This window comes from Pongo abelii, chromosome 19, assembly GCF_028885655.2.
Source record: "Pongo abelii isolate AG06213 chromosome 19, NHGRI_mPonAbe1-v2.0_pri, whole genome shotgun sequence".
Classification (NCBI taxonomy): Eukaryota; Metazoa; Chordata; class Mammalia; order Primates; family Hominidae; genus Pongo; species Pongo abelii.
In genome coordinates, this window is record NC_072004.2 from 96,690,467 (window position 1) to 96,717,759 (window position 27,293).

The window sequence follows — 27,293 nt, forward strand, 5'->3', positions numbered from 1 at the left end:
CTGATTTCTTTCATCAGTATTTTGAAGTTTTCAGCATACACATCCTATGTATATCTTTCTAATTTATACCTAATCATTTCATTGTTGGAGTGCCATTACAGATGGTAGTTTTTTATGCTTTAATTTCCAATTGTTTATTGCTATTACAAAAGTGTGACTGATGTTAGTATATTTACCCTGGAGCCTGTGTCTTTGCTAAACTCACTTCTTAGTCTTAGGAAGGTTTTGGAAGATTTCACGGGATTTTCTACAATCCTGTTTTCTGTGAATAGTATGTTTTATTTCTTCCTTTGTAATGTGTCTGGTTTTCTAGTTTTTTCTTGCTTTATCGAACTGGCCAGGGCTTCAGTATAATGCTGAACAGAAATGGTTAGCGTGCACACCATGGGCTTCTTTCCAGTTGTAGGGGAAAGCATTCAGTCCTTCAGCATTAAGTGTGATGTCAGCTGAGGGGTTTTTGCAGCAACCCCTTGCCACCCAAAAGATCTCTTTCATTTCTAGTTTGTCAAATTTGGGAGGGTTTTTGGGTCATGAGTGAATGCTGAATTTATTTTGTTTGTTTTTTTCTGCATAAAATGATCGTTTGATTTTTGTTTACTGTTAATATGATGGATTGAATTACACTGATTTTCATAGGTTGAAACAGCCTTGCATTCCTGGGATATATTCCACTTACAGTGATGTATTACACTTTTTATATATTATATATTATTGGATTCATTTTGTTGTTTTCTTGAGGAATTTTGCATCTATATTCCAGAAGGATATTGATCTCTAGTTTTCTAGACCAAGTGTACATGGAACATCCACGAAGATAAACTATATTCTTGGCCATAAAACAAACTTTAACGAAAGTTTGAAATCCTTAACAAAAGTGTGAGGCCAGGCACAGCAGCTCATGCCTGTCATTCTACTACTTTGGGAGACTGAGGTGGGAGAATTGCATGAGGCCAGGAGTTGGAGACCAGCATGGGCAACATAGCAAGAGCCCCATCTCTACCAAAAAAATAAAAGGCCACGTGTGGTGACTGAGGCATGAGGATTGCTTAGGATTGCTTGAACTCAGGAGGTTGAGACTGCAGTGAGCTGTGACTGCACCACCGCACTAGGTGACAGAGCTAGAGTGCAGTGGCACAATCATGGCTCACTGCAGCCTTGACCTCTGGAGTTCAAGCAATCCTCCTGCCTCAGCCACCTGGGTAGCTGAGACCATGCCTGGCTAATTTAAATTTTTTTTTTTTTTTTTGTAGAAACAGGGTCTTGCTATGTTGCCTGGGCTTGAAATCTTTAAACAATATAACAGAAATCAAACAAAGTATGTTCTCTGACTATATCAGAATTAAATCATAACATAATATGCTTTAAAATAACCCATCAGACAAAAAGGAAGTCTCAAGATAAATTTGAAAATATTTTGAGCTCAATAAAAATGTAAATGTACCAAAATTCATAGGATGCAGCCAAAGCAGTGTTCATAGGAATATTTATAGCATTACAAGGCTCACATTAGAAAATAAAGGTCACGATGCATTACAAGGCTCACATTAGAAAATAAAGATCACGATATATTACAAGACTCACATTAGAAAATAAAGATCACGATAAATAATCTAAGCTTCCACCTTAAGAAACTGAAAAAGGCTGGGCACTGTGGCTCATGCCTGTAATCCCAGCACTTTGGGAGGCCAAGGAGGGTGGATCACGAGGTCAGGAGATCGAGACCATCCTGGCTAACATGGTGAAACCCAATCTCTATCAAAATACAAAAAATTAGCCGGGCGTGGTGGCATGAGCCTGTAATCCCAGCTACTCAGGAGGCTGAGGCAGGAGAATCACTTGAACCCAGGAGGCAGAGGTTGCACTGAGCCCATATTGCGCCACTGCACTCCAGCCTGGGCGACAGAGTGAGACTCTGTCTCAAAAAAAAAAAAGAAGAAATAAACTGAAAAAATAAAAATAAGCCCAAAGCAGAGGAAAGGAAATAATAAACAACAGAAATTAGTGAACTAGGAAACTGAAAAACATAAATTAGTGAAGTACAAAAAAATAAAACCAAAAGTTTGTTCTTTGAAGTAACTAATAACATTAATAAACTGCCTGACCAAGGAAAAGGGAAAACAAGTGACCAATATTAGGCATGAGAGGAAGAGTGTGATAGTGTGACTACAGCCCCACAGGCATGAGCGGAGGAGGAGTGTGATAGTGTGACTACAGCCCCACAGGCATGAACGGAAGAATAAAGGAATACTACAAAAAATGGAATAAAAAATTCAGCAGCTGATATAAAATGGACCAATCCCCTGAAGACACAAACTGCTGAAATTAGAAATAGATAACCCAAATAGTCTATTATTTATTGAAGAAACTGAATTTCATAGTTTAAAACCTTGCCAGTCAGAAGGTTAACTGCAAGGATAGTGCCACTGGGGAGTTCTACCAAACGTTTTAGGAAGAAATAACACCTGTCCCTCCTTTGAGGAAAGCAGTCCTCTGTGTGTGCCCCTTATTGATGGTATTTTTATTAAAATGCACATACACAAAAGAAGAAAAATAAGCGGGCCAGCTTCATGTCAACAGTAGTGTTTATTCAGAAAGCATAAACCCCAGCGCTCTCGGAAGGTTTTTCTGAGATGGACCAGAGGCTCCAATCAGAGGCTTCGTGTGTAGGAAGCAATTACAGCATAGAGGAGCAGGCGAGAGCCAGGGAAGGATCACGTGGGGATCTGAAACTTGAAACGGCCTCAGGCCAGACAGCACAAGGCAGCCCGGACAAGACACCCTCAACCCATGTGCACCAAACCCAGCCTCAGCACGTAGCCCACCCTGATGGGACGGTGAGGCAGTGGCTTGTTGCTGCTCATGACCTCCTGGGGAAGGAGGGAGCTGAGATCAAAATGAAATAAAGAACCTGGTAGTCACTTCTGCATTCACACAAGAAACCTCATGTCTGAGGGCAAGACAGGCAGGGGCTGCCCCCTGGGAGCCCTGAGATCAACATTTCTGAAGCCCTGCCACCTGCCTATCCCTTGTAGGGATTCAAGTCCAAATAGCCAGAGCCTCTGGCAGAGGACATGGGGGAAACTGAGGTAGCCCTAGGGTCCTCCTCTCAAGTCAAGTTGCCTGGAGACTGCAGCAGCTACGGTTGAGGCTGCACAGGAAGCACAGACCGCCCCAGGCAGCAGCTGAAGCTGAAGACTCCAGGGCCAGGCCATCGGGTCAGGCGTTCAGGAACGCGAAAGCTGACGGCTCTGAGCCAGGAGGCTCTTTGGCTGCTGTCCTCTGGGACGATGTTCGGGGGGCACGGGGAGCATCGGGACAGGACTCTCCTGCAGGAGCCCCAGCCCCCACCAGGCGGGGACAGGCCACCAGCTCCATGCCAGCAAACAAGGAGTCGCGGCTCCACGCACAGCTGCTGGGGCCTCTCTTTGGGCTGTCCGTGCCCCCTGGGACCCGTTCAGGTCTCCACCCCCTGCTTTCTGCCAGTCTGGCCTCGGCCTCGCTGGGGTCTCCAGGGGCTGGAATAGGGGAGGCATCTGGGGGTGGGGTGGGCACAGGGCTGGACGGCATCCCAGATGAGGGAGCAGGGCTCCGGGGCGAGACTGTGGTTGAACTCAGAGGCTGGAGGAAGACCTGGCTCCCAGCAAGAGGCACAGCGTCGGTCAGCAGGTCAGATGGGCCTGGGAGGGCAGCTGTGGGGCCAGGCTCGGCTGAGGTGCCCCAGGCAGGGGACAGCTGCCCACAGGAGGCCTCGAAGTGCCTCAGGATCTGAAAGAGGAAGGAGGAACCAGGAAGGTTCCTATGCAACCCTGGGAAATGTGGGGACCAGGGCCCGCCTCTCCCTAGGACCTCCTCAGTCCCTCCACCCAGAGGGCAGGGCCACCTCTGGGCAGGACACCGGCTGCTGGGAGGGGGCTGGGGCAGTGCACCCAGTTGTCATCCCATCAAGAGCAGCTGCTGGGCTGGTGCTGGCGACACGGGGCAGGTGTCACATACACACCTTGAATCTTGCTCCTTCACTCACTACTATACAAATGAACACCCTCCCCGTCATAACCTGCCAGGCACTGCTGGAGGGAGTGAACACGTGGCCTGGCACATCTGGGCATTTCCAACTGTTGGAAGCAGGGTTCTTCCAGCATGCCCGTTTTAGAAACCCCACTACGAGGTTCGCCTGTGGTGGTGCGAACCCCAGGCTCACTCGTCGCTCTGACTGAAAGGTGAGCTAGCAGATGGCCAATGACAGATAAGGATGACTTGGGGATGGGTGACTGAGGACCTGTGTTTCCAGCAGCCAGGGAGAAAATAGGAAGAAAGAAGCTGGGGGTGCCCATAGGCAGAGGGAAGGTGCCAGGGCCTGGTGGCTGGGAGAGGCCTCCCACTGTGATTCTAGTGGCCTCCAGGCAGTTCAGAGCATTCAAGTGCACAGAGATGAATGGAACCATTTCTGCCCTCCGGAGCTTGGGAGCTGAGCATGAGTTGTGTCATAGGTGGCAAACTGCATGTGCAGTCAGGGAGGGCTTCCTGGAAGAGGTAAGTGTGAGCCAAGACACAAGGGCAGGAACATTAAGGCAGAGGAGTTTGGGGGCTTCCAGGAACAGGTAGAGGCCAGTGTACTGTGAGTGCTGCAGAGTTGGGGTGGAAGGCAGGAAGGCAGTGGGGAGGTGAGGACCCTGACTTGCTGCTGCTCCCTCTGCCAGTGGGACAGGGACTCGAGAGGGGGGTCCAGGAAGGGCTGACCAAGCACCGGGCAGGGACAGGATGGCCGTGGACTGCAGTGTATCTCCTGCTGTACCCTTGGACCCCAGTGTGCGTGTGGCCTCCGCAGCTGCCCACCTTGGTGGCTTTGTTGGTCACAGGTCCCGGGCTGCCCATGCTGAGCTCCTGCAGCCACGGTCGGGTGCGGAGGAGGATGTGCTCTTGGGGAAGGAGGTCGGTGCTCCCCAGGGAGGCGATGGCACACAGCGCCCTCTGCGGGTGAAGGGAGGGGACATCAGCACCCATAGGGGCAGCAGGTCCACGCCAGGGAGGCCTATCTGGCCATCTCTCTCCCTCTTCTTCCTCCTCATCAATGACCGGGGTGCCAGGAGGCCCCAGGGACAGCTCCACCAGAGCCCCGTCATCACCACCTCACACCCCAGCTCCCGGACACCAGAGCCCCATCCTCATTGCCTTACACCCCGGCTCCCAGACACCAGAGCCCTGTCCTCACCGCCTCACACCCCGGCTCCCAGACACCAGAGCCCTGTCCTCATCGCCTCACACCCCAGCTCCCGGACACCAGAGCCCTGTCCTCATCACCTTATACCCCGGCTCCCAGACACCAGAGCCCTGTCCTCCCCGGCTCCTGGACAGACCCCAGCAAGAAGCACGTGACCTGCTGCCCCGACTGCCTTACCTTCATTCCTCCGCACGCCCCCCGACATATGCACACGCATGTCCATGCTTTCATGTGCATGCACACACATACAGACACATACATACACAACCACACACATGCAGTCATGTACACACACACACACTGTGTGCACACCACACACATGCACAAGTGTGTACACACACAGACATACACACCCAGGCATACACACCCACACGCACACACACAGGCACACACACACACACAGGCATGCACACACACACAGCCACACAGAGGAATGTTCACATACAGGTGTGCACACACAGGCACACACACGCACACACAGGAATGTCCGCACACAGGCACATGCACACAGTCACACCCTCCTGCCCGCGTGTGCAGCTCACCAGCTGCGTGCATTCACTGGTCCCACGCAGGTGGCAGGTCAGCAGCTGCAGCACGGCCTCACAGTTGAGCAGTCCACACCTGCACAGAGGGGACACCTAGGTGGCGGGTGCGGCCCGTCCCCACCTCCCTCGCCCAGGGTTGGGGCTGAGGCAGAGCCAGGCGGGTCCAGGCACACTCACGCTTTGATGAAGTGCTGTGCCTCCTCGCGGCTCAGGAAGGCGCGTGGTCCCCGAGTCACAGTCCTCACCAAGCTCAACTCCTGCTGACAGTCACTCAGGGCCACCAGCTCGACCCTGCCAGGGGGAATGGCCGGGTCAAGGGTGAGTGGAGGCCGTGCCCCCACTCCCGCCTCGTGTGGGGGAGAACCTGGAGAGCAGGAGCCGCGCTGGGAGGGGGACCGTGTGGTGGCTCCGAGACCTCTTCCGCATATCCGGCAGCTCCCGCTCACCTTTCTGCCAGGTCACCTGGCTCCCGGCTGGCCCCTGAATGGCTGTCGCTGCCGGAATGACTGCCTGAGTCCGAGACCCTGCTCAGGTCGCTGCTCTGGGAGGAATTCTGAGAGCTGGGGCCGCTGTCCAGCTCATCCCAGCCCCCTCCGGCCTGCCCAGGCTGATGCCTCACAGCTGGAGGAAACAGGACAGCCGGTGAGATCTCTGGGGCTTCAGGCCAGCCCCATGCCCACCTCCCAGGGCCCTGGACCAGGAGGCCTCAGGGGCTGAGTCCTGAGCTGAGGATGGGTGGCCACCTTGGCTCCAGCTTCAGCAAACACCAGCCCCCATGGGCATCTGCTTCCGCCTCGGGTCCCACCCCCTCCTGCTGTGTGGGAGGCCCTTGGATCTGCCTCCAGGGCCGCAAAGCCCTGGCGCTGACAGGAAGGAGGGACCAGACCCCAAGGGGAGGAGCCCTCGCTTCGATACCTCGGGGACCTGGAATGGCCCCGGGGAGTAGGTTCCCCAGGGTTGGGGGACCGTGGTTGGCTGAAGGCATCATGGCAGGCTGGTAGGTGTCACCCCGCGGCAGGAGCCTCTGGGTACTGGGACTCTCGGGCCCGGGGCGCATGGCGCTGGCCACCACCTCTGCGGCCTTCTGGATGGTGGAGAGGAAGGCTTCGCCTGCCGAGCCTGCACCCGAGGAGAGGGAGATGGGACGGCCGCCCAGTGCGGCCCCCACCCTCGTTCTCTGGGAGCAGGGTGCCCGCATTGGCTCCCTGCTCAAGCTTGGGGAGGTCGGGGTACACGCTGCAGGTAGGGAGGCCTCCTGGTGGGCCCCAGGCCCTCTGGAAGCTCCCAGTGGACTCCGCTTTGGCATTCCCACTCCCAGTGGGCCTGGACACCCCAGCTCACTGCAGTTATGCCTCCGTCCCTCTGTCCTCTGGGGGTGAAGGTGTCCTAAGGGGCTTGGGTTTGGCCTTGGCTCAGGGAGGGTGTGTCCAGGGCTCGGGGAGGGGCCGGTCTTTCCCCTGTGAGCTCCCTGTAGAAGTTGTCCCGACATCGAAGTGTCGGCAGGAGCCCCGGGCTGCGCGCAGGACGGTGTGACACAGTCTAACGGTGAGCGGCTAGACACCACCCAGGGCCCGGCAGCAGGGCACAGCTGGGCCGGGGGCTGGGTCCCAGCAGCAGGCAGTGGTGCCACCTGTGGCTCTCCTGGCGCTGATGAGCAGTTGTCCACTGGTACTGCCCCATCTCATAACAGCTCCACACAGGACTGCCTGAGTCACTCGCACCACAGCCAGGGGCCCAGCCCTCGGTCCCTCTCAGAGTGGGACTCACCCCTGCCACCGGGCCCAGCCCTGACTTCTTGCTCGGCCTGGTTTCTCTCGTCTGTCCATAAAGCGGCCCTGGCCACACCTGCACCACCCCCACATCGGCAGCCAGAGCGAGACAGCAGGGACAGCCCCAGGAAGGGCTGAGGCCATGCAGGGGAGGGGACGGGGGACAGCAGCTACCAGATGGGGTGGCATGGTCCGGCCCCCACCACCTCCTCATCCCCGCACCGAGATGCCGGGGCCCATGCAGGCCCTCCCCACTCACCCGTGCGGCCGTGTTCCTTGCTGTAGCCGAAACCCTGGAGGGTGCTGTGCGGCCTGGCCTGGGAGCCCATGCCTGCAGAGGGTCCTCCGTCAGCGGCAAGCCGGCCCCCACCCTAGGCCCTGCCCACCGATGGCACAGACGCCCAGGACCCTCAGGGAGGCAGAAACCACGTGCCAGAGCTGGACACGGTCCCCTCAGTCACTTACCTGTGGCAGGCGGGGTCCCCAGAGGCTGGGAGGGAGCCAGTGGCAACACGGTGTCCGAGAACAGGGTGCTCCCCAAGTCCTACATGGGGAGGCAGAGGCCCTCAGCGTCCTCACACCGGGGCCTGCTGTACTCACCCTGCCACCCATATCAGCTCCGTTCTGTCCCCTGGACACTTCTCCTGAGCCACTCAGCTGGACACAGGCTCTGTGTCCACTGGCAAGGAGCAGAGGCAGGGGTCCCGGGCGGGAGAACTGCAAACCCCCCAGCTGACATCCTGGCCCCAGTCCTGCCCCTCTACAGAAGGACGGGCACCCGCAGAGCGACACTGCTCCTGGGCTCACCTGCGCGGCCGCCCGAACCTTCTGGTACAAACTGTTCCCATGCAGAGGATCTGGGGGCCCCGCAAAAGCTGCAGAACAGAAAAGGCAAGTGGGGGGCAGGGCTGAGCCTGACACCGCTGCTCCCTGTGGAGCACAGTGCACTGGGTCCACTCCAGGGTGGCAAGTTCCTGTCACCAGGGCCCTTCTGTCACAGCCAATGGGATGCCCTCCTCCAGGACCCTGCAGAGGCCACACCTGAGCAGACCCTCGGCTTCCCCTCACCCATGCCCCACAGAGGTGAGACTCTCTCCACAGCAACCACCTTGTCTCCCCCAGGGTCGGCAACCCCTAGTGCCTGAGCGGGTGCGGCCTCCCCGAAGCCCACTCTCCCTGCCCCAGGTGCACCAGAGACCCCTCAGAGGCTTCCGGGGCCTGGAGGGAGAAACCAGCGTTCTTATCACAGGCTGAAAGCTCCACCTGGCCCCACCCAACCCCAGTCTCAGCCACCTCGGGCTCCCCTGCTCTGAGAGTTCCTGTCATGATAAACTGGGGCTTCTTTCCTTAAATCTTCCGGGCCCAGGGACCCCTGAGCCTGCACCTGGGGCCGTGGCATCCTTTCAGGGCTCATGCTGAGAGCCGTGCCTCTGAGAACCCCTCGAGAGCCTCTGTCACAGGCGAATCCACTCGCACCCCTTGGCAGTCTATGTCCACCCTGGCAGGCTGGTCTCGTGATTCGGAGGCGATGCTCCAGCTATCCCTGGGCCCAGGTTGGCCACAAGCTGAGTCAGTGGCTGGATGAACTGACACCCTGCGGCTGCCATCTTCCCTGCAGGAGCTCAGGGCACCCGCCTGCCACCCCACGCTGCCCCTGCTCTGTGACAGAGCAGGAGCATCACCATCTTGGACAAGCCCCTCATTCTAAAGTTCACCTTAACCAAAAACTGCCTCAATCCATAGGGCATCAGCCTAATGGCTAAGGTCAGCACAACCATAAACCACAAATAACATCTCCAACCAGAAACATTCCAAACTCCTCCCCAACCAGAAACGTGCTAGCCCCAAGATAACCCTCCTCCAGCCAGGAAGATGCCAGCTTCGAGAAAACCCACCTCCAGGCTGGAAAGATGTCTGCCCCAAGATAACCTCCCCTCCTTCCAACCCTGCCATAAACTTCTCCACGCACATAAACATTCCGAGCTTCTGATAAGCTCTCTCACCCTAAAACCAATGTATACTCTCAGTCTGTAAGACTCCTGACCACAATCGGCTGGGGGCGCCTCTCAGGTTTTAACTAAAAAAATCTGTCTTTAACTGCCAGCCGCGTTTTGTTTCTTTCCTCTTTCTGATGCTCTGCACGCGTGGGGCGGGCCATCCTCACTGCACACCCGCCGCCTGGAGCAGGGTGTCCCGTCTCTCACGTGCGGCATCTGGCACCCACTTTTCTCACAGGGCCTGTCCTGACACCTCCCACAGCCTGCGTGTCACCCAGGGCCAGTGCCCAGGCACGGCAGGCGACAGCCATCATCCACAGCTGCCTCCGCACGGGAGAGACTCTGGTGCCGACAAGAACCCAGGGTCTGAAGAAGGGCCTTTCCCATCCTCGGGGCCCGCTGTGCCCCATCTCCCCACCTGCTGCAGCCCCCACCCCAGGGCGTGTCCCCGAGACCACTGAGGCCACGACGTACATGCACCAATCACGGCCACAGGAGTGGCCTGGGAGACCGGGGCCCTCTGGCCAGCTGAATGGTGAGGATAAATGGCTGGTGCTGCCTTGGCCCCAAAGCTGTGAGGAGCTCTGTTAGGATGGCGAGAGCACCCCCGCACTGCCGTCCCCTCAGGGGCATCGACCGCCTAAGTCATGTGTCACAACTGTCTATGGTGGCCCAGGGCACTGACCCCTGCGGGACACCTAGAGCTGCATGCCCACTTGCCATAAAGTGGGACGACACTGGTTTCGACACCGGTTTTGGGGTGAGCCCAGTGGATGCAACACGCTGAGGTCTCCACAAGCAAGCAGAGGCACGAGAGAGACTCAGTCTCCCTCCCCAGAATTCCCCTCTCAGGTGCTGGGGTGGGGTCCAGACATGGTGCGCCCAGTGACCACCTGGAGCCAGGCCTCCCTGTACCCCATGGAAGATCTCAGGCCAAGCCCCAACAAGTCCTCATTAGGCAGAGGCACACGGGACTGCCCCCAAGACTGCGGGGACGGCTCCCCAAGACCCACCGTCTGCCTGGACAGACCGACTGGCCGGGGCCCCGCCTCTCCTGCCTCCCTCTGTCTTCGGCTCTGAGGAGCAGCCCCAGAACGGGAACCCATGGCCTGGGAAGGATGTACGAACAGGCACTGAGTCTGCTATGTGTGGGCACTGGGATGGAGGGGCAAGACCCATGGGGCACACAGAGAAACAAACTGGCACCCAGGGCAGCAAGCACAGGGACAGACGCAGCCGAAGGCCCAGGGACGCATGGGAGGCACGGAGGACACAGCGGAGGGAGGAGGCAGGGCGCATCGGGGGAGGCCGAGCCGGCCAGCTGGGGTGAGCATGGGCAGCAGGTGGAGAGGCCAGGGATGGGCCAGAATCAGCAAGGCAGGGCTTTGATCGGGACCTGGCCCAGGTGAGGGCTCTGGCGGAAGTCTTCCTTCTCAAGCCCGGGGGATTCGCCACCCTCCCCCATTGTCCGAAGCCCTGGCTCTTCCTGAGCGCGTGCGCGGCCCCTGTACCTGCAGCTTCCTGGATGAAGGCAGAGTTGCGTTTGAGGAGGAGCAGGAACGAGGAGGAGCCGTGGCTGCACAGATAGAGCAGGATCTTCAGCACCTGGGGAGTGGGGTGGGCAGCAGTGCTGGGCAGGCCAGACACGGGACACCCAGGGCAGGGCCCGGGGGCACCCCAAGGGCACAGAGCTGCCTGCCACCCTGGGCCGCTGGTCTGCTCCTCCAGCCTCACCACCGTGGGCCGGGCCTCGGGCCTGACCCTTGACCACCCAGGGGCTCACCTTGAGCTTCCCGTGGCCAGAGCTGCTATGCAGGCGACTCAGGAGGTACTCCAGCAGGCACTGGCTGCTGCCCGGAGACTCGTGGGAGATTTCTGCGGCACGCTCGGGTTAGGGAAGGGCGAGATGATGAAGGCTGTGCCGGGCCGCAGGGAGACCGGGCCATGAGGCCTCTCAGTTCACGTTCCCTGGAGGCGCCTACTGTAGGCTCCGCCATCAGGAGCGCCGGGGCTTCTAGGGTCCCCTGTGTCATCAGTATTGCAGCCTTCAGACCCCACCCACGCCTGGTTACAATGATAAAGGAGCCGTGGATCCCCCTAGGGACAGCAGGATCCCCAGGAACCCTTCGCACCACTCTGGGACCCTGCCATCCGCTCTTTCCACTACACGGGGACGTCGAGGAAGGATACTAGCAATCTCTTCAAACAGGTAGCCCGGACACGGAACATCATCATCCGATGTCCCCTTCAGGAGAATCGGGAGCTGAAAGGGAACAAGCGCCCCCGCCGTGATGAGATGCCGTTTCCCATAGGGATGAATCCGCAGCCCCCCAAAGGGGATGGAAACGACCCACCTCTCACTGTTGACATGGCCGGAGAGAGGACTGGGAAGGGATGAAAACTGTGCTACTGGCCACATGGAGGCTGCAGCAGGGTCCTCTCTCAACAGTCAGGGATGAATAGCCTCGGAGAAGAGGCAAATCAATGGTGGTTCTCCAAGGAGGAGCTGCGCCACTTGGGTTAAGAAGGGACACAGGACCCAGCATCCCTGCACTTACCAGCACATAAGGCTATTTGAAGGTACCTCTCCTGTACCTACCTACTGACTAGCAAAGCCAAACAAGGCCCAGGCAAGCCCCTTTCCACGCAGGGGACTATGAATGGTTCCACCTCCCCAGAGCCCGGACTGGCAGAGTGACAGCCGCTCAGCCTGACTGGCTCCATCACTCCCCGAGAACCGACTGATGTCGTGTGTTTTACGTTCGCTTAGCGCAGACGTACTTATTTGTTTCATGCTTACTTACTGGCACAAAGATGTACGGTTTATAGGGATGAAAACTGGAACCACCCATTCTTGCATTATTCAGTATCAGGACAGAATAGAGTTCAAGAGTATTTAAGAGGACAAGCATGGGACCGACCGCGCGAGGTGCCGAAGCCTTTCAGTTGGAAGGGCCGAAATCTAGTGACAACATACGAAAACGTGGACCTGAAGTGTTTCCCGAGGCTGTGGACACACATCACTGACACTATTTGCCCACCAAGCCCTAAGGGGAGCTAGTGAGGTTTGCAGGTGACAGCTGACAACTGCAGAACGCAGCACAGAACGACTCTGTCCAAACCTTGCACTGAGAGCCTTGACCAACCCTAGCGTGGCTTCTGGCAGCCCAGGGTCACGCCCTGGGACCACCCAGCCCCCTCTGAAGTCCAGCCTAGAAAAGCTCAGGGCTGACAAAAGAGGGCCGTTTGCTCAGGACGACACCTGGGAACTCGCCCTGGCCTCTACTTCTCAGAGAGTTTACTAAGAGGGGCTTACAATGGTGCGTCCTTCTCTGTCCCTTCGAGATGTCTGTGTTCTCTGCAACCCAGAGGTGCCTCTCCAGGACCGGAGTCCTCTGAAATGACACCGTCAGGGAGGACAGCGGGCTGCCAGCCCACCTGGGCGCCAGCAGCACGGACACAGCGGCTCCACGTCCACCGGGTCCGCCGCTCCTTCCCTCCCGTCGGAGGCCACTGAATGCTGGCCAAGGCCTGTTCGTTCCCCCAGGGTCTGGCTGTGCCCATCGCCCTTGCGCTCGGCGGGCCCGGCTTGGAAGGCCCCGGGACGGCGGGGCGGGCGGGCAGCTCAGGGGCGTCGGCGCGGGCTAAGGGGCCAGGAGCAGCTACCCGGCACGGAGACGCAAGGTCAACGGCTCCGGCCCGGGGCGAGTCCGGGGACTGCGGCGCTCGAGAGGAGCCGTGGGACCGGGGCCCGGGCGGACCGCCCTCACTCACCCGGTGTAGAAAGCTCAGGCGGTCCCGTAGCGGCGGCGCGGCAGCCATGATCCAGGTCCCCTCCCGGTCTGCCCCGCTTCCGCCAGGCCCGGGCCCTCCAATCACTGCGCGGGTCTGGGTCCGCCGGCCAATCCCTCACGGTGGGGCGGGCCCTGAGGTTGGCTTCGTAAACAATTTGAGCCTAGACCAATCCGAAGTCCCAGGGCACAGACAGACTAGGACAAGAGCCAATTGCAGGGGCTCGAGGCCAGGCGAAGCCTGGCCAATTAAGAACTCAGGAACGGTTATGGGCGGATGCGCCGACCTATCAAGCTGTTTGACACCGGAAGAGGACGGACCTAAGATGGCGGCCTCTGGGGGCGCTGGGAATAGCTGCTCATGTCGGCCAACGGAGCGGTGTGGGGCCGCGTGCGAAGCCGCCTCCGCGCCTTCCCCGAGCGGCTGGCCGTCTGCGGGGCCGAGGTGAGGAGCCGCGGGCGGGCCAGTGCTGCGGGGCAGGAGGAGCCGCGAGGGGAGGTGACTGGGAGGGAGGGCGGTGACGGGGTCAGGGGACCCCACGACCCACGCCCTTCCCTTCCGCAGGCCGCGGCGTACGGCAGGTGCGTGCAGGCCTCCACGGCCCCGGGCGGCCGCCTGAGTAAGGACTTCTGCGCGCGGGAGTTCGAGGCCCTGCGAAGCTGCTTTGCCGCCGCGGTAGGTGGGCGCGGGCCCCTCCCAGCCCTTCTCCTCCAAGAGCCAGCGGGCCCCGGCTTTCCTTTGCTTTCCCGTTGGTTCAAGGTTTAATCGCCTGCCGCGTGCTTTAGACGCCGGCTGACAAAACCACCGAGCCACCGACGAGCCCGCGAAACCTCGGCCGTCCTGGGCTTGTCCCTGCATGTTTGTAAAGCGGGACTGGCACCAACCTCAGAAAGGATGGGAGATGTGTGCAAAAAAGCGCCCTGTAAAACCCATAAGCTTTCGTGTTAGCACTGCCGCCGAGGGGTGTCATGCCAGGATCGACCCAACACAGGACTCCCGGAAAGTGCCCATCACCTTCCGGGTCTTCACCTCCCCGGCACTTGCAGCCCCTGCGCAGCTGCAGTGGTGGATTCCTTCAGCACGTGTCCTGCCGGGCACCCCTAGCCACCCTCACAACTGGCACGATAGGGCTTCTTGCCCGTGGGGCTTTAAGTCATTCTGAGGCTGGTTCCCTAAGTGTCAGCCTCACCGGGTACCACCTCAGTGTATTTGGGTAGGCCGTGATGCCAGTGCTGACTCTGTTTACTGGGAGCTGTTAATCTGGAGATTTGGACCAGAGAAAGGGTATTTGAACAAGAGTCCACGATCTTCATCCCTACCCGGCCCCAGCAGCCTTGGATCCAGGGGTGGGTGACTCATCAGAAGTTGCACTTTTTGCCGGGGATGGTGAAGCGTGCCTGTAATCCTACCACTTTGGGAGGCTGAGGCGGGTGGATTGCTTAGGCCTAGAAGTTTGAGACCAGCCTGGGCAACGTATGGAGACCCCGTCTCTACAAAAAAAAAAAAAAAAAAGAAAGAAAGAAATTAGCCAGGCATGGTGGTGTAGTCCCAGTTACTTGGGAGGCTGAGGTGGGAAGATCACTTGAACCTTGGAGGTGGAGGTTGCAGTGAGCCGAGATCAGGCCACTGTACTCCAGCGTGGGCGACAAAGTGAGACTGCATCTCAAAAAAAAAAAAAAAAAAAAAGGTTGGGGGGCTTCTGCTTTCCCTTTATGAGAGCTTGGGACCAAATGTGGCATCTGGTGGGGGCTCAGAGGAGGGGGCAGCAGTGAGTTCTGTGACGGTGTCATGAGGCCCTTGTCCCGTGGACAAGTGACCCAGAGAACCTGCCCATGGGGCCCCAGGCTCCGACCAGTCGAGCGCCCACCACATGCCAGTACCCAAGTTCTCTGCAAGGTATTTGGTAGAACACAATATGTGGTGTGGTAGCTTGCTTTTGAGGCATAGCTAACTTGGAAGCAAAAGCCATTCAGACAAAACACTTTATCTTGCAGGCCAAGAAGACGCTGGAGGGAGGCTGTTAGGAGGGACGCTGAGCTTCACACCTGTCTGCTGCCGTGGGTGCAGAGCCCTAGTCCTGATGGCCCCTGGTGGCACACATTGAATGCCTAGGGCAGAAAGGAAGTGGGAATGGCGAAGATGTGACGTTCCTCGGTGTTAGATCCTGTTTCTTCTTAAGTTGAGGCGTGGATAGAGCAGGAATTGGTTTTCCAACATTGTGTCCGTAAACCTGAGTTAGAATAAGATGTAACTGAAGCCATGATAAAGATTCCATCAAATCCTGCAGCCTGGGGCTTACTGTGTGCAGACTGCAACATGTGGGTCTTGGCCTCTCTGAGATGGAATGGGGCCCAGAGCCTTTCCCCCAAAACTGGCAGGGCTGGGACTTGGGGACACCCTGCCTCAAGGTCCCCGTTTTAAAACATTCTCACTAAGGTATTTAATGTGAATCTGGTGAAGCCTGCAGACCTTGCTGTGGGTATACAGCACACACCAAAGACAAGGACGTCAGCACCACGAGGTGACACTCCATGGGGCAGGGTCCTCGCAGGTAGCTTTCCTGGACACGGGGCAGGGCGGGGGCTCTTCACAAAAGGGCCTGAGTCTCCGAGAGGGGCCTGTGTAGAGCACCAGCAGCGAGTGCCCCTCTTGTGTGGGGTTGGCCGCCCCCTCGGCAGCCCAGGTGCTTCACTGATGGCACCTGCCCTCTCGTTCCCCCTCCCTATCACATCACTTGACCTAAAACTAAGGTGAGAAGGGCCACATCCTGATGCCGCCCGGGGAACTTGTTGATAGTGAGACCCCAGAGTCCATGGGGCCTGAGCGCCACCTGCAGGGTGTGGCAGGGAGTGCTTTGAGAGCCCCCCTGCCCCGGGGTACGGAGGCTGCACTGTCCTGGGGCTGCAGCCTGCACCTGCCCCCAGGCCTGTGCTAGCGGCTGACCCCGTGGGCTGAGGTCTGTTCCTCCATGTTTCCTCCTCCAGATGCTACCCCAGAATTAACCTGGTTTCCCCTAAGGGTCTCATCTGGGTGGTGGGTCTGCAGGAGCCAGGCCAGAGCGCTGGATTTTGTCCCAAGGGCTGGGATAGTGTCACATCTTGGGAAACACGGAAATCCAGACCAGACTCCTGGGGTTAAGCCACCGAAGTCCATCCCTGCGCATGCCAGAGACTCAGATGCTCTCCGCTGGCACGACCCACCCGACCCGCCTCCCCAGCGTGCAGGGTCGGCTGCCCCCCACCCTTGCCTTACTCCTACTTGTGCCCAGCACTCGTCCATGAGTGAGCCTCACTGCACAGACGTCCTTTTCTTAGCCCTGTCACGCCCTCTCCTCCATTCTCTGGCAGCTCATTGGCAGAGCTTCCTGCATCTTCTCCCTCCAAATCCAGCCTCCCGTCCCACCCTGATAGACCTGTCTTGCCGGCACTCCCCCTCGCTGTCCTTCACCCTGTGTGTGAGGTGGTAACAGACAGACCTGCCACTTCCTGTGGCCCACACCTCCAAACAGCTCTCAGGCCTCCTCGGGACACTCTCTTTTCTGCCACCCCAAATTTCCTTCCAAACCTCCCTCCACCTTTGCTCTGCCCTTCCTCCCTGAGTGGATTTCAGCACCGCGTCGATTGACAGCTCAGGAAGCTGGCGGGGGGTGGAAGGGGAAGGGAGGGGGGTGGGGGTTCTGCTGTTTTCGCACCGCAGGGACAGTGCGGAGCTCTAACTGCTTCGGGTGTACTTGGGCCGTCCCTGCTGCCCTAACAAAGCACCCGAGACCGGGTGATTTACAAAGAACGGCCTGATTTTTCACAGCTCTGCAGGCTGCGAAGCCGGAGATCCAGGCATTGGTACTGGTGTCTGGGGAGGGCCTTTGTGCCGTGTCCTCACGCTGCAGAAGGTGGAGGGGCAAGAGAGCAAATGACCTGCATGCTGCCTGCATCCTCTTTTATAAGGCTCTTAATTGTACAAGCGAGGAAGGAACCCTCGGCCTAGTCACCTCTTGATACTATCACTTAGGCAACTCCTGAATTTTGGAGAACACATCAAACCACAGCAAATGCCTTGGCTCTCAGGAGAAACTCGAAGTTCTTTGAGGGCTGAGCTCCGCTCAATCCGTCCCTGGGTCAGCGTGCTGTGCAAGTCCATTCCTGCACAGAAGTACACACAGGTGACGGGACAGCGCTATCCCTGGGCCCCTGCTCTGGAACTGAGCCCCCAGAGGCAGGCTCCACAGCCCAGTGACCTGCACAAGGACTGACCAGACAGGAGCAGCCTGTTGTTGGTCAGAAAGCGCAGCCTGGCCCCAGGGCCCCTCTGTAATGTTCTGAGAAGCCCCACCCAGGGGTCTGCGAGGCTTCTGGGGAAAGAAGTTTCTCTTTCCTTCCCTGAGGGGCTGCCACCTGGGCTAGGGGGTGGGGGTGGGAAGGAATAAGGAAGTGTGCATGGGAGCGGGTGACCCTGTCTGTGGCTGGGGGTGCAGGGACTCCGGGGTGCAGCGGGGTGGGCGACAGCAGAGGCACGGCCGTCACGGATGCCTCTCCAACAACAGCAGCCATCTCAACAGAAAGGGGGGAGGGTGGAATAACCTCCAGAGAAGGAAAAGAAAACTGGGTCATGGTAAGATATTTGGGGAAATCCAGCCGGAATGAAAATCCCACTCTGAGCAATTTAACAAATGGAGTTCCAATCCGAGGGGAACGTCCAGAAGGTGTTTTACCACTGAGCAGAGGTTCATTTGGAACTGTTTTTAATTGAGAATGAAGGACAGAAATGACCAGGACTGACTGAACCCCCTTGGCGGGGCACCTCCCAACTGCTGAGCAGTGCCCCTGGCCCCGCAGCCCCCTCCCAGCCTCCTCCTGGCCCCCTCCCAGCCCCCGGCCCCGCAACCCCCTCCCAGCCCCCAGGGCTCGGCAGGAGTCACCACTCAGCCTTCGGAAACTTCCCTCTAGTTAATTTCCAGTCTTCAGGCCAGGCGCAGTGGCTCAAGTCTGTAATCCTAGCACTTTGGGAGGCTGAGGCGGGTGGATCACAAGGTCAGGAGTTCGAGACCAGCCTGACCAACATGGTGAAACCCAGTCTCTACTAAAAATACGAAAAAAAAAATTAGTTGGGTGTGGTGGTATATCCCTGTAGTCCCAGCTACTAGGGAGCTTGAGGCAGGAGAATGGTGTGAACCCAGGAGGCGGAGCTTGCAGTGAGCCAAGATCGCGCCACTGCACTCCAGCCTGGGTGACAGAGTGAGACTCCGTCTCAAAAGGAAAAAAAATTTCCAGTCTTCAGGCTGCCCAGTGACATCCTTCAAGGGAAGAAACTATAATAAAAAGCCAAAAGGATATCAAAAGGTGCAGGAAGACACCGCCAGAGGCCAAGGCCGGGCCCTCCGTGCAGGGACCCTTCCACCAACGTGGGCCTCCCCCAGACCCAGGCCCTGGCCTTCTGCCCTTTGTGGCAGGGTTGGGGCACAAGCTCCCCAGAGGACGAGCCAAAGCAGACTCGGATGCAGTGCCCGTCCACACGTGCTGTGGACACAGCGGCACCTCCTCTCTCCCGCCAGGTGAAAGGGCTGTGGAGCTTGTCCTGGTCACGGGGCAGCACGCCCGTCAGCCTGGCACTGGGGGCTGGACCACCTCCTGGCACCAGGAGGCTCTGCCTGCTCACAGGGTCTCTCTGGGGCTGTGCTACGTCTAGTGTCCAGTCACCGCGACGCTCAGGTCATGGCGCCGTTCCCTCATAACCTCCGGCCTCTGCTTTACACATCTGGAAATCTGAGCCGGCCTCAGGCTTTCCTTCCAGTCACTCCCCCAGGACCAACTTCACTAATCAGGTATCAGTGGTGTGTTTTACTTTTTAAAAAAAGCCACAACTGGATTTTGAAAAACACAGATGATGGAGGGCCGGGCCAACCATGAGGAGTGCAGAGGGTGGCACCAGCCAGCGCCCCTGGACACCCGGCTTGTGAGTCCAGTCCCTGCTCCCTGTGCTTCCAGGACAGCAAACAGCATCCACCAAAGCTGGGCGAAGGCAAAAGTGTTTATTCAAGACTTTCTACCACACTGTGGGAAGCATCAATAAACAGTTATAATAAACAGTTATCATTCTGAGTCACTGCAAGCTTGGGATTGGATGCTGGCTCTCACGGTAGCCTGTGTTGGAACCATGAGCAGCCATGTGCACCTCCACGCACGGCCGAGCTCAACCTGAAGACCACGCGTGCTCCCTGGCAGGAGCAGGAGGCCTGACCGCAGACGCAGCAGCTCCCCAGCCTGAGCCTGGGAGTGCACCAGCCAGCTCGCAGCGGAGGCCGTTTCTCCTCACAGGCTGGAGTGAGCTCAGAGTCTAGAGGTTAGAGGACCTCAGACTAAGAGCTGCAACAGAACAACAGCAAGAACATTCTGGAAACGATACCACAGTGAATCTTTTCTACTTTCACTCACACTTGGTGAGGACCTCAGACATGAAACGCTGGGGAGAGATGAGTGTGGCCGCCAGAGTTTGGCTGGGATGCGGCTGAGAAAGACCTGCTGCTGGCGGAGGAGGACAGTGGCTGGCGTGGCCCTCATGGCCAGCAGGTGCTAGGACTCCTCCGGAGCCCCGGGCGCCTGTCTGAGCTGCCGGCTGTGGACCACCTGCAGAGCTCCCCCCGCAGCCTGGCGGAGCTGGGCATCCAGGGCACCACGGAGGTCGTTCACCTGGACGTCAGGCAGGGGGTTAAGGCCAATGATGACCCTGTCCCTCGGGGCCAGCTCACCCTCTGCATGAGGGCCAAGGTCCCGCCGTCGCCTCCGGAGGTCAGAGCCAGCCTGCAGTTTCAGGTCCCGGTTGGGCTTGGCATTGTCCGGCCTCTGGCCCCCCGGGACAGCTTGTTTGAGCCCCAGCTCTGGCTCTGGCCTCTGCCTGGGCTCCGGGACAGCAGCGTCCTCCTCGCCTCCCAGCTGCTCGTGGGACACAGGCATATGGTCCCCGCCGCGGGCCTCCTTTCTCATCTCCAGGTGACCGCCATGGTCCAGCCGGTGGCCCTGCTGTCCACCCTGCTCGCCATCAGAGATGACCCGCAGTTCCGGCTGGCGTAACACAGCCTGGGGCTGTGCGGCTGCTCCTTCTGCCCCGCCGGGCAGGTCCACTGCAAGGCCCAGGTCTCGGCTCATTTGCTTGGGCTTCATGTGAGGGTCCCCCATCTCTGCTCCCGGCCCTGCCACGAGCCAGTTGGCTTCCTTCAGAATGCCGGTGCCAGTGGCTGCCACCTCCTTCCCAGGTTTCTTCCTGTCTTGGGAACCACCGCCAGTAACATCCTGACTTTGCCCGGGGAATTCCTCTGCAAGACGTTCCTCTGGGCCCCCGGCTTCCCTGGCAGGGTCTGGCACAGGCACCTGCTCCAGGCCCTTGAGGAGCTCCTTCACCGTGCCAGCTGCCCCGGGGGCAGCATCCTTCTGGCCGTCTCTCGGCTTGGCCTGGGCTGCCCGAGGCTCTGTGTCAGGGCCGCCGTCAGGAGGGCCAGCAGGGTCTCTGCCCACAGGCCTCTCGGGGTGCTCCAGGGAGCGCTGGTTAAGGTCCTGGGATGGAGCAGGGCGGCCCCCAGGAGCTCTGAGGACAGGGTCCAAAGGCAGGGGAGGCAGATTCTCCATCGTCTCCCTGGCCTTGCCTTCGGGGGCCTCCTGGCCTCTGGGCACCGCTGCCCCGGGCTCTGGATGCACCTCCACTGCAAATGAAGTCGGTCATCAATTTAGCCACAGCACTGAACATAGGCTGCTAGTGGAGGGGCTCAAAAGAACAAGCAACAACTGAGCATTGGGAACCAAAACCAGACTCACCCTCAGGACTTGAGGACACCGAGCCTCAGACCCAGCCGCATGAGGACAGCAGGAGACCCCCTGCCTGGCCCCACCCCACTCCATCCGCCAGCCCGGCCTACCCTGCCTGGGCTTGTCCTCCTCGTCCTCCTGCCTCTGCTGGTGGATCTCCTTGTGCTGCTCCTCGATCACCGCCAGCAGCTTCTCCTGCTGGTCCAGCAAGCGCTTTTGCTGCACCTGCTGTTCTTTGATCACCTGAAGCAGGACGGCGTGGTCCAGCATCTCCGCCCTGCCAGCTTCTGGGTTTGGAAAGCACACAGTCAGAGGGTGCTGGGGCTGCTCATGCACCTTGCTGGGCCAGGGATCGCGCGGCCCACAGCAAGGCAACGCACAGGTCACCTGCAGGGAGTGTGCCTGAACGCTGGCCACTGGTGACACCCGTCACGACCGTGAAGCCCGGACAGCTCAGTGAGGCACTCAGGCCCAAGGGCCCGGGAGAGGCTGTGCCCTGACTGCCCCTGGAAGCCCACCCGGGATGGCCTCTCCTGCACAGCCAGCCACTCTGCCACATCAGTTCTCCCACTGGCTGTGCCGCAGGCGCACCCGGCAGGACCCCAGGAAGCCTGCTTGTTGCCCATGAAAATGAGTGTCCAGAGAAACACAGAGTCAAAAGGACTGTGCCAGAATGTCAGAGATGGTTATCTTGGCTGGGTGGGTTTTTGTTTTTGTCTTTTCCACTTTACACATTCAGTTGTTCTAGGACAAACAGGTAAGAAAATAAGCCTGGGCGCGGCGGCTCACGCCTGTAATCCCAGCAATTTGGGAGGCGGAGGCAGGCAGATCGCTTGAGCCCAGGAGTTAGAGACCAGCCTGGGAAACATAGCAAGACCCCCATCTCCACGAAAAAAAACATAAAAATAAAAATTATCAGGGTGTGGTGACAGGCGTCTGTACTCCCAGCTACTCAGGGGGCAGAGGCCAGAGGATCACTTGAGCCCAGGAGGTTGAGGCTGCAGTGAGCCGAGATCACACCACTGCACTCCAGCCTGGGCAACAGAGCGAGACCCTGTCTCAAAAAAGAAAAAAGAAAAGAAAAACTGTAAGCTATGTTTTGAAAAGAATATTGGTACTTTTAGAAAGTTTCCTCCGAGATGATAATTTTAAAAACAAACAAAAGCTGTCTTCTTTTTCTTTTTTTTTTTTTTTTGAGATGGAGTCTTGCTCTGTCGCCCAGGCTGGAGTGCAGTGGCGCAATCTTGGCTCACTGCAAGCTCTGCCTCCCGGGTTCACGCCATTCTCCTGCCTCAGCCTCCCGAGTAGCTGGGACTACAGGCGCCTGCCACCACGCCTGGCTAATGTTTTGTATTTTTAGTAGAGACGGGGTTTCACCGTGTTAGCCGGGATGGTCTTGATCTCCTGACCTCGTGATTCACCTGCCTCAGCCTCGCAAAGTGCTGGGATTACAGGCGTGAGCCACCGCGCCCAGGCAAAAGCTGTCTTCTTTTAAGGGGAGCATGGGAGCTGGAGCGTCAGTGAGGCCCCAGCCAGCCATCCTGAGCACTGCTCCTGAACACCATCCGCTGTGGAAATTCTGGGCAGGTCCTGCATGATGGGGAGCCCCAGTGCACCTAGTGTTAAGAGCTGGTGCCGGCAGCAAGGGCCAGAGGACAGGCCTGCCCGGGTTACAGCTGGCGCACACTTGGTGCAGGAGCACCCGGTCTGACTCGCTTCAACACTGGTGAGTTATTTGTTGCAAGCAGCCGTGGCTTATGTAATTTTTACAACACGTTTTCAAATTATTATAGGAAGCTTTGAAAAATGATGGGTTAGGGCTGTGAGGCATAAAAGTTCAATCCAGGAGCAAGAAAGATGTTTTGCCAGTGGTGAGAGCAAATATCTAAGGGAGGGCCCTGCACGCCAGGCATAGACTGATGTGCCGGCCCAGCCTCCCCAGTGGTGACACCATGACCAGCCAGAGAAGTGCAGGGTCAGCATTCTCCCAGGAACGCAGCCCTGGGCCTCGCCCAGACCCCTGGATGTGGGGGACAGGGCCGGCTCCAAGGAGATCAGGGCCGTAGGGCCGGCCCTTGAGCAGCAGCCCCTGCTCCCTGCTAGCACCCCGGGCCAGACGCCTGCCTGCAGGGAAAGGCCATGACAGGCAGAGCAGGTCTCCTGCACACCTCCTTTCACAGGAAGAAGTGCAGGCGGCAGACAAGCCACCTCGGCCATGGGCCATGCTCTCGCCCTGGGTGCTGCGGGGCTCAACCACGGAATGGTCCATGGTACAAGGACGAGATCCCATGTGCTGGCGACACCTCCCCATCCTCCAGGGCAGGGTTCCGAAAGAGCAGGCACCATGGCCTCACTTGCTCCTCAAAGGACTAGCCCTGGGCCTGGTGCTGGGAAGAGTAGGAAAGAGGAGGAGACAGAAGGGGGGAGGGGGAGGGGGAGGAGGAAGGAGGGAAGAGGAGGAGGAAAGAGGGAAGAGGAGGAGGAAGGAGGGAAGAAGAGAAGGAAGGAGGGAAGAGGAGAGGAGGGAAGAGGAGGAGGAAGGAGGGAAGAGGAGGAAGGAGGGAAGAGGAAGAGAGAAGGGAAGAGGAGGAAGGAGGGAAGAGGAGGAAGGACGGAAGAGGAGAGGAGGGAAGAGGAGGAGGAAGGAGGGAGGGAAGAGGAGGAGGAAGGAGGGAGGGAGAAGGAGGGAGGGAAGAGGAGGGAGAAGAAGGGAGGGAGAAGGAAGGAGGGAAGAGGAGGGAGTAGGAAGGAGGGAAGAGGAGGGAAGAGGGAGGGAAGAGGAGGGAGAAGGAGGGAGGGAAGAGGAGGCAGAAGGAAGGAGGAGGGAAGAGGAGGGAGGAGAGAAGAGGAAGAGGAGGAAAAAAGAGGGGGAGGGGGAGGGAGGAAGGAGCCGTGCCATGTCCAGCCAGAAGCCACGTGGGACACATGTGAAGCACCGTGGAGGAGACAGGCTGTTCCTACAGCCAGAGCCCACCAAGACCATGGGGACTGGGCTGCAGAAGGCATGAAGCCACCCACCTGTTGAGACCCATGCAGATCTGTCAAGGTGGCCCATGAGGCAGCAGTGCAGGCAGCGCCCCCCTCGGCTGATGCCCTAAGCAGCCTGCGCTTAGACGCTTGCAGAGACCAGCTGCCCTCTGATGACAGGCACAGCCACAGCAGGGCTGGGAAGGACCACGGCCTTTATAACAAGGGAGCGGAGTGGGCACCGGAACCCCGCCTGAGGGGCTGTGGCTGAGCCTGGGTGCGTGCGCCGGTCTGGGGCCTGACACGTGTCCCCATGCAGGGCTGTCCCTGGGGCAGGTGTGCCGCCGAGGGGCTGCACTCAGGTCTGTGGCCCGCCAGACAGGCTCTTGACTTCAGCACACTCCTCTGGGTTCGTACCTGCTACTATCTTTTTAATTTCAGCTGCTCGTCCCGTTGAGAGGCATACGGAAGAAAGGCAGAATAGGAAACCGTGAAAAGTCTTTTTCAGAAAGAAGAAAATCAAAAGAATCAAACAGGTTCAGGTAACAGAGCACAGGAATTGGAACCAACAAATATGGCCAGACTAAAACCGGAGACAAAACCCCACATGCGCGAACTTCTGAAGCAGCTCAGAGCTCCGGGAGCCCAGGGGGTGCCTTTGGGCTCTGCCTTCCACACTGCAGGTGCGAGGAGGGCGAGCTGCACCTGGAGAAGCCAGGCCGCAGCGGCTGGGACGTGGCTGCTGCAACCGCCCTCCCTCGGACTGGCTGTCCTGAGGCCATAGGGCAAGATGCGCGGGCAGGAAGCGCGTGTCTTACGAACATCCTGGGAGGTGCCCGCGCCATGGCTGGCCCAGAGCTCCCACACCTGCTCCCAGGGGCTTGGCACAGAAGGCCGGAGCGGCTGTGCCCTGCGACCCCCACACAGATCCCTGGAACAGACCCTCTCAATGCTGAGGCACACGTGGACCCCGCATGGGGCAGGGTTGACCATCTTGAGAGAAGGCTTGGACGCTGCCACCAAATGCACGAGACTTTTGGTGAGCGGGGGCTCAGCCACACACCCTCAAGAGGGCGGGTGGACTCCTAGCCTGGGAGAGGACATGGCACAGAAGCCTGTCCCCAGCAGGCCCACAGGCGGGGCTGCTGCTACCCAACTGCGTGAGGCCACAAGGAAGGGTCTCAAAAAGCCAACAGCTGGGACCCAAGGGGCGGGAAGTTTGGAGGAGGATTCAGAGCAAGTTTTATTCTCAGGAGAGCAAAGGCATAAGGAGCTTTCCTGGAAGGACAGGTGATAGATCCCTGTAGATGAACACAGCCGAGCTCCGACGGCCAAGCGTGTGGGAGCAGTGCTCTGGGCCAGGGCTCTGCTAGGACCAGGGCGGGCACAGCCACCCCCAAGCCGGGTCCCCTCGGGGCACAGCCTTTAAATAAACCTCCACATCTGGGTGCAGACACGCCCACACCTGGCTGGCTTTAAATACTGCTTGAGTGTTAGAACTGTTAACAAACCTGCTTTCAAGTAAGACAAAATGGTAATCACAAGCCATGTAACAATGCCGCAGGTGTTTTAGAGGGGAGTAAGGGAGATAAAAGGTTCCCAGAAAGCAAGCTGCTGATGGGAAGGGAGCAGGAAGCTATACAAGGGGTCTGCTCAGCAGACGGCTGGAAAGAGAAGGGGGGCCTGGCAGGGCGCCCTAGGATGACCTGGGCATCACCCCAGGGCTGGGGGAAGGGGCTGCCGCTCTCTGGGCCTGAGGTGGGCGGCTGTGGGGCCAAGGCCTTACCCTCCAGCTGGCTGGCTGCCTGGTCTCCACCCGCTCGCTCCACGTCCCTCTGCTCTCGAGGCTCGGGCGGCAGCCCAGCCCCCGGAGCCGGCTTCTCCTCTGGGAGGGGAGGCTTCCCACCTGCACACACGGTGAAGACTCAGAAGGTTTTGCAGGAAAGTCAAGGGAGGATTTGGGGGGTGGGGGGACAGAAGGCAAGGGCGGGACAAAAGGAAGTGGCAGATGTTTCTAAAGTGACACCCCCGTCAGCACAGTTTATATTCAACCTGATGATTACTAGCGAAGCAATAAAAAAATATTTAACAACCTCATAGACTTGTGGCAATGAGCCAATGTTAACTGCCTTCGCAATTAAAATGCAAGAACCGTCCTAAGCAGCTCTTAGACGGGCATTTAACAATGTGTTACCTGTCAGGCGCCCCCCGCGCCGCCCCCCGTGTGCGCCCACACGAGCACAGCGCGGCACCTGACATTTAGTGGTCTGGCAAACAACTGTGTGACAGATATTACAGTAGCTGTCAGCCACCAGCCTCTTCCTGTCCCCACCAGCTGCCCGGGCCCGCTCCATTTGCATGCTAATCTGGTGCAGGGAGAGAGACCGGGGACTGAGGGAGGAACCATCGATTCTGCTGCCCCTGCCCAGCCTCCGCAGCCCGAGAGGGAAGTGTCTTCTGACATGAGCCCAGGCTGACACCCACCGTGGTCGCTGTCCTCTGCGGGCTGCCCTGTGTCCCCGGCGGCGTTGCCTGGTGGCGGTACCCCCTCGGCCTTTTCCCCTTCATCCACTGCCAGGCCATTCTGCTGCTCAGACAGCACTGCCTGGGGCCGAGGATGCAGGCCCCTGTCTCCTGGCTCCAGGTCCTCCTTTGCAGGCTGGACAGCTGGCTGACCATCTGCTTCTGGAACTTTCTGGGGATCTTCAGGAAGATCACCCGCTTCCTCCAAGGCCTGGGCCTGTCCAGGCCTCTTCCCAACCTCTCCCTGCTCCGGCTCCCGTTTCTCTCTTTCTGAGTCGGGTAGAGGCGGCGCCATCTGGCCCTGGACCCCTGGAGCCTTTCCGCCCGCGTGTCTGGATGGAGGTTTGTTCTCTTCTGGCACCTCTTGGTCTTGGCCTTCATCTACCACCACCTTGTCATGAGGAACAGGAGGCTCGTGGCGGTGGGCCTCGCCCACAGGCACAGCAATCCCTGCAAGGGCATGGGGGACAGATGGGGTCAGGCTGAGGCCCCTCCTTCCCTTCCCAGGGAATCAGAACTGGGTTCTTCCCTGGGTTCTGGCTCCCAACAGTGTGACAGGCCAACAGATACCACCTCCCCGGCTGGCCTCCCTGCTGCCTGGCCAAGCACAGCTGACGCTAAAGTTCAACAGGGGCAGCTGCAAACAAGTTGCTCTGGGAGGGGCAGGACATTCATCTGAATTGAAAAAG

General features: G+C 58.6%; 3 protein-coding genes across 10 annotated transcripts in view; 1 reads left to right on the forward strand and 2 right to left on the reverse strand.

The window, feature by feature from the left end:
• Positions 1-2,564: 2,564 nt before the first annotated feature.
• Positions 2,565-13,388, reverse strand: TEPSIN (TEPSIN adaptor related protein complex 4 accessory protein). Of its 4 annotated transcripts, XM_063718997.1 has the most exons (14): positions 13,304-13,388; positions 11,720-11,792; positions 11,313-11,404; positions 11,041-11,134; positions 10,543-10,638; positions 8,340-8,407; positions 7,998-8,076; positions 7,792-7,863; positions 6,679-6,882; positions 6,210-6,384; positions 5,941-6,054; positions 5,761-5,839; positions 4,834-4,968; positions 2,565-3,765 (listed from the first exon to the last, which is right to left on the reverse strand). In XM_063718997.1, exons 1-14 carry the CDS (start codon positions 13,349-13,351, stop codon positions 3,217-3,219), a joined length of 1,878 nt encoding a protein of 625 aa, XP_063575067.1. In that variant the 5' UTR covers positions 13,352-13,388; the 3' UTR covers positions 2,565-3,216. The 4 variants fall into 4 exon arrangements, with proteins under 4 accessions (XP_063575067.1, XP_024091368.1, XP_063575068.1 ...); XM_024235600.3 differs by lacking the exon at positions 10,543-10,638; XM_063718998.1 differs by lacking the exon at positions 6,679-6,882.
• Positions 13,389-13,393: 5 nt separating this feature from the next.
• NDUFAF8 (NADH:ubiquinone oxidoreductase complex assembly factor 8) lies at positions 13,394-15,600 on the forward strand. The gene is made up of 3 exons (XM_002827935.6): positions 13,394-13,765; positions 13,886-13,996; positions 15,316-15,600. Exons 1-3 carry the CDS (start codon positions 13,682-13,684, stop codon positions 15,343-15,345), a joined length of 225 nt encoding a protein of 74 aa, XP_002827981.1. The 5' UTR covers positions 13,394-13,681; the 3' UTR covers positions 15,346-15,600.
• Positions 15,601-19,327: 3,727 nt separating this feature from the next.
• SLC38A10 (solute carrier family 38 member 10) overlaps positions 19,328-27,293 on the reverse strand; it is a 50,467-nt gene continuing 42,501 nt past the window's right edge. For 3 of the 5 annotated variants that reach the window (XM_063717845.1, XM_054535136.2, XM_063717847.1), the window contains 5 exons: positions 26,566-27,054; positions 25,868-25,987; positions 24,499-24,522; positions 21,225-21,401; positions 19,328-21,011 (listed from right to left, as the gene is read on the reverse strand). In XM_063717845.1, the coding sequence (XP_063573915.1) occupies positions 19,888-21,011; positions 21,225-21,401; positions 24,499-24,522; positions 25,868-25,987; positions 26,566-27,054 (1,934 nt within the window). In that variant the 3' untranslated portion in view covers positions 19,328-19,887. 5 annotated transcript variants of the gene reach the window in all.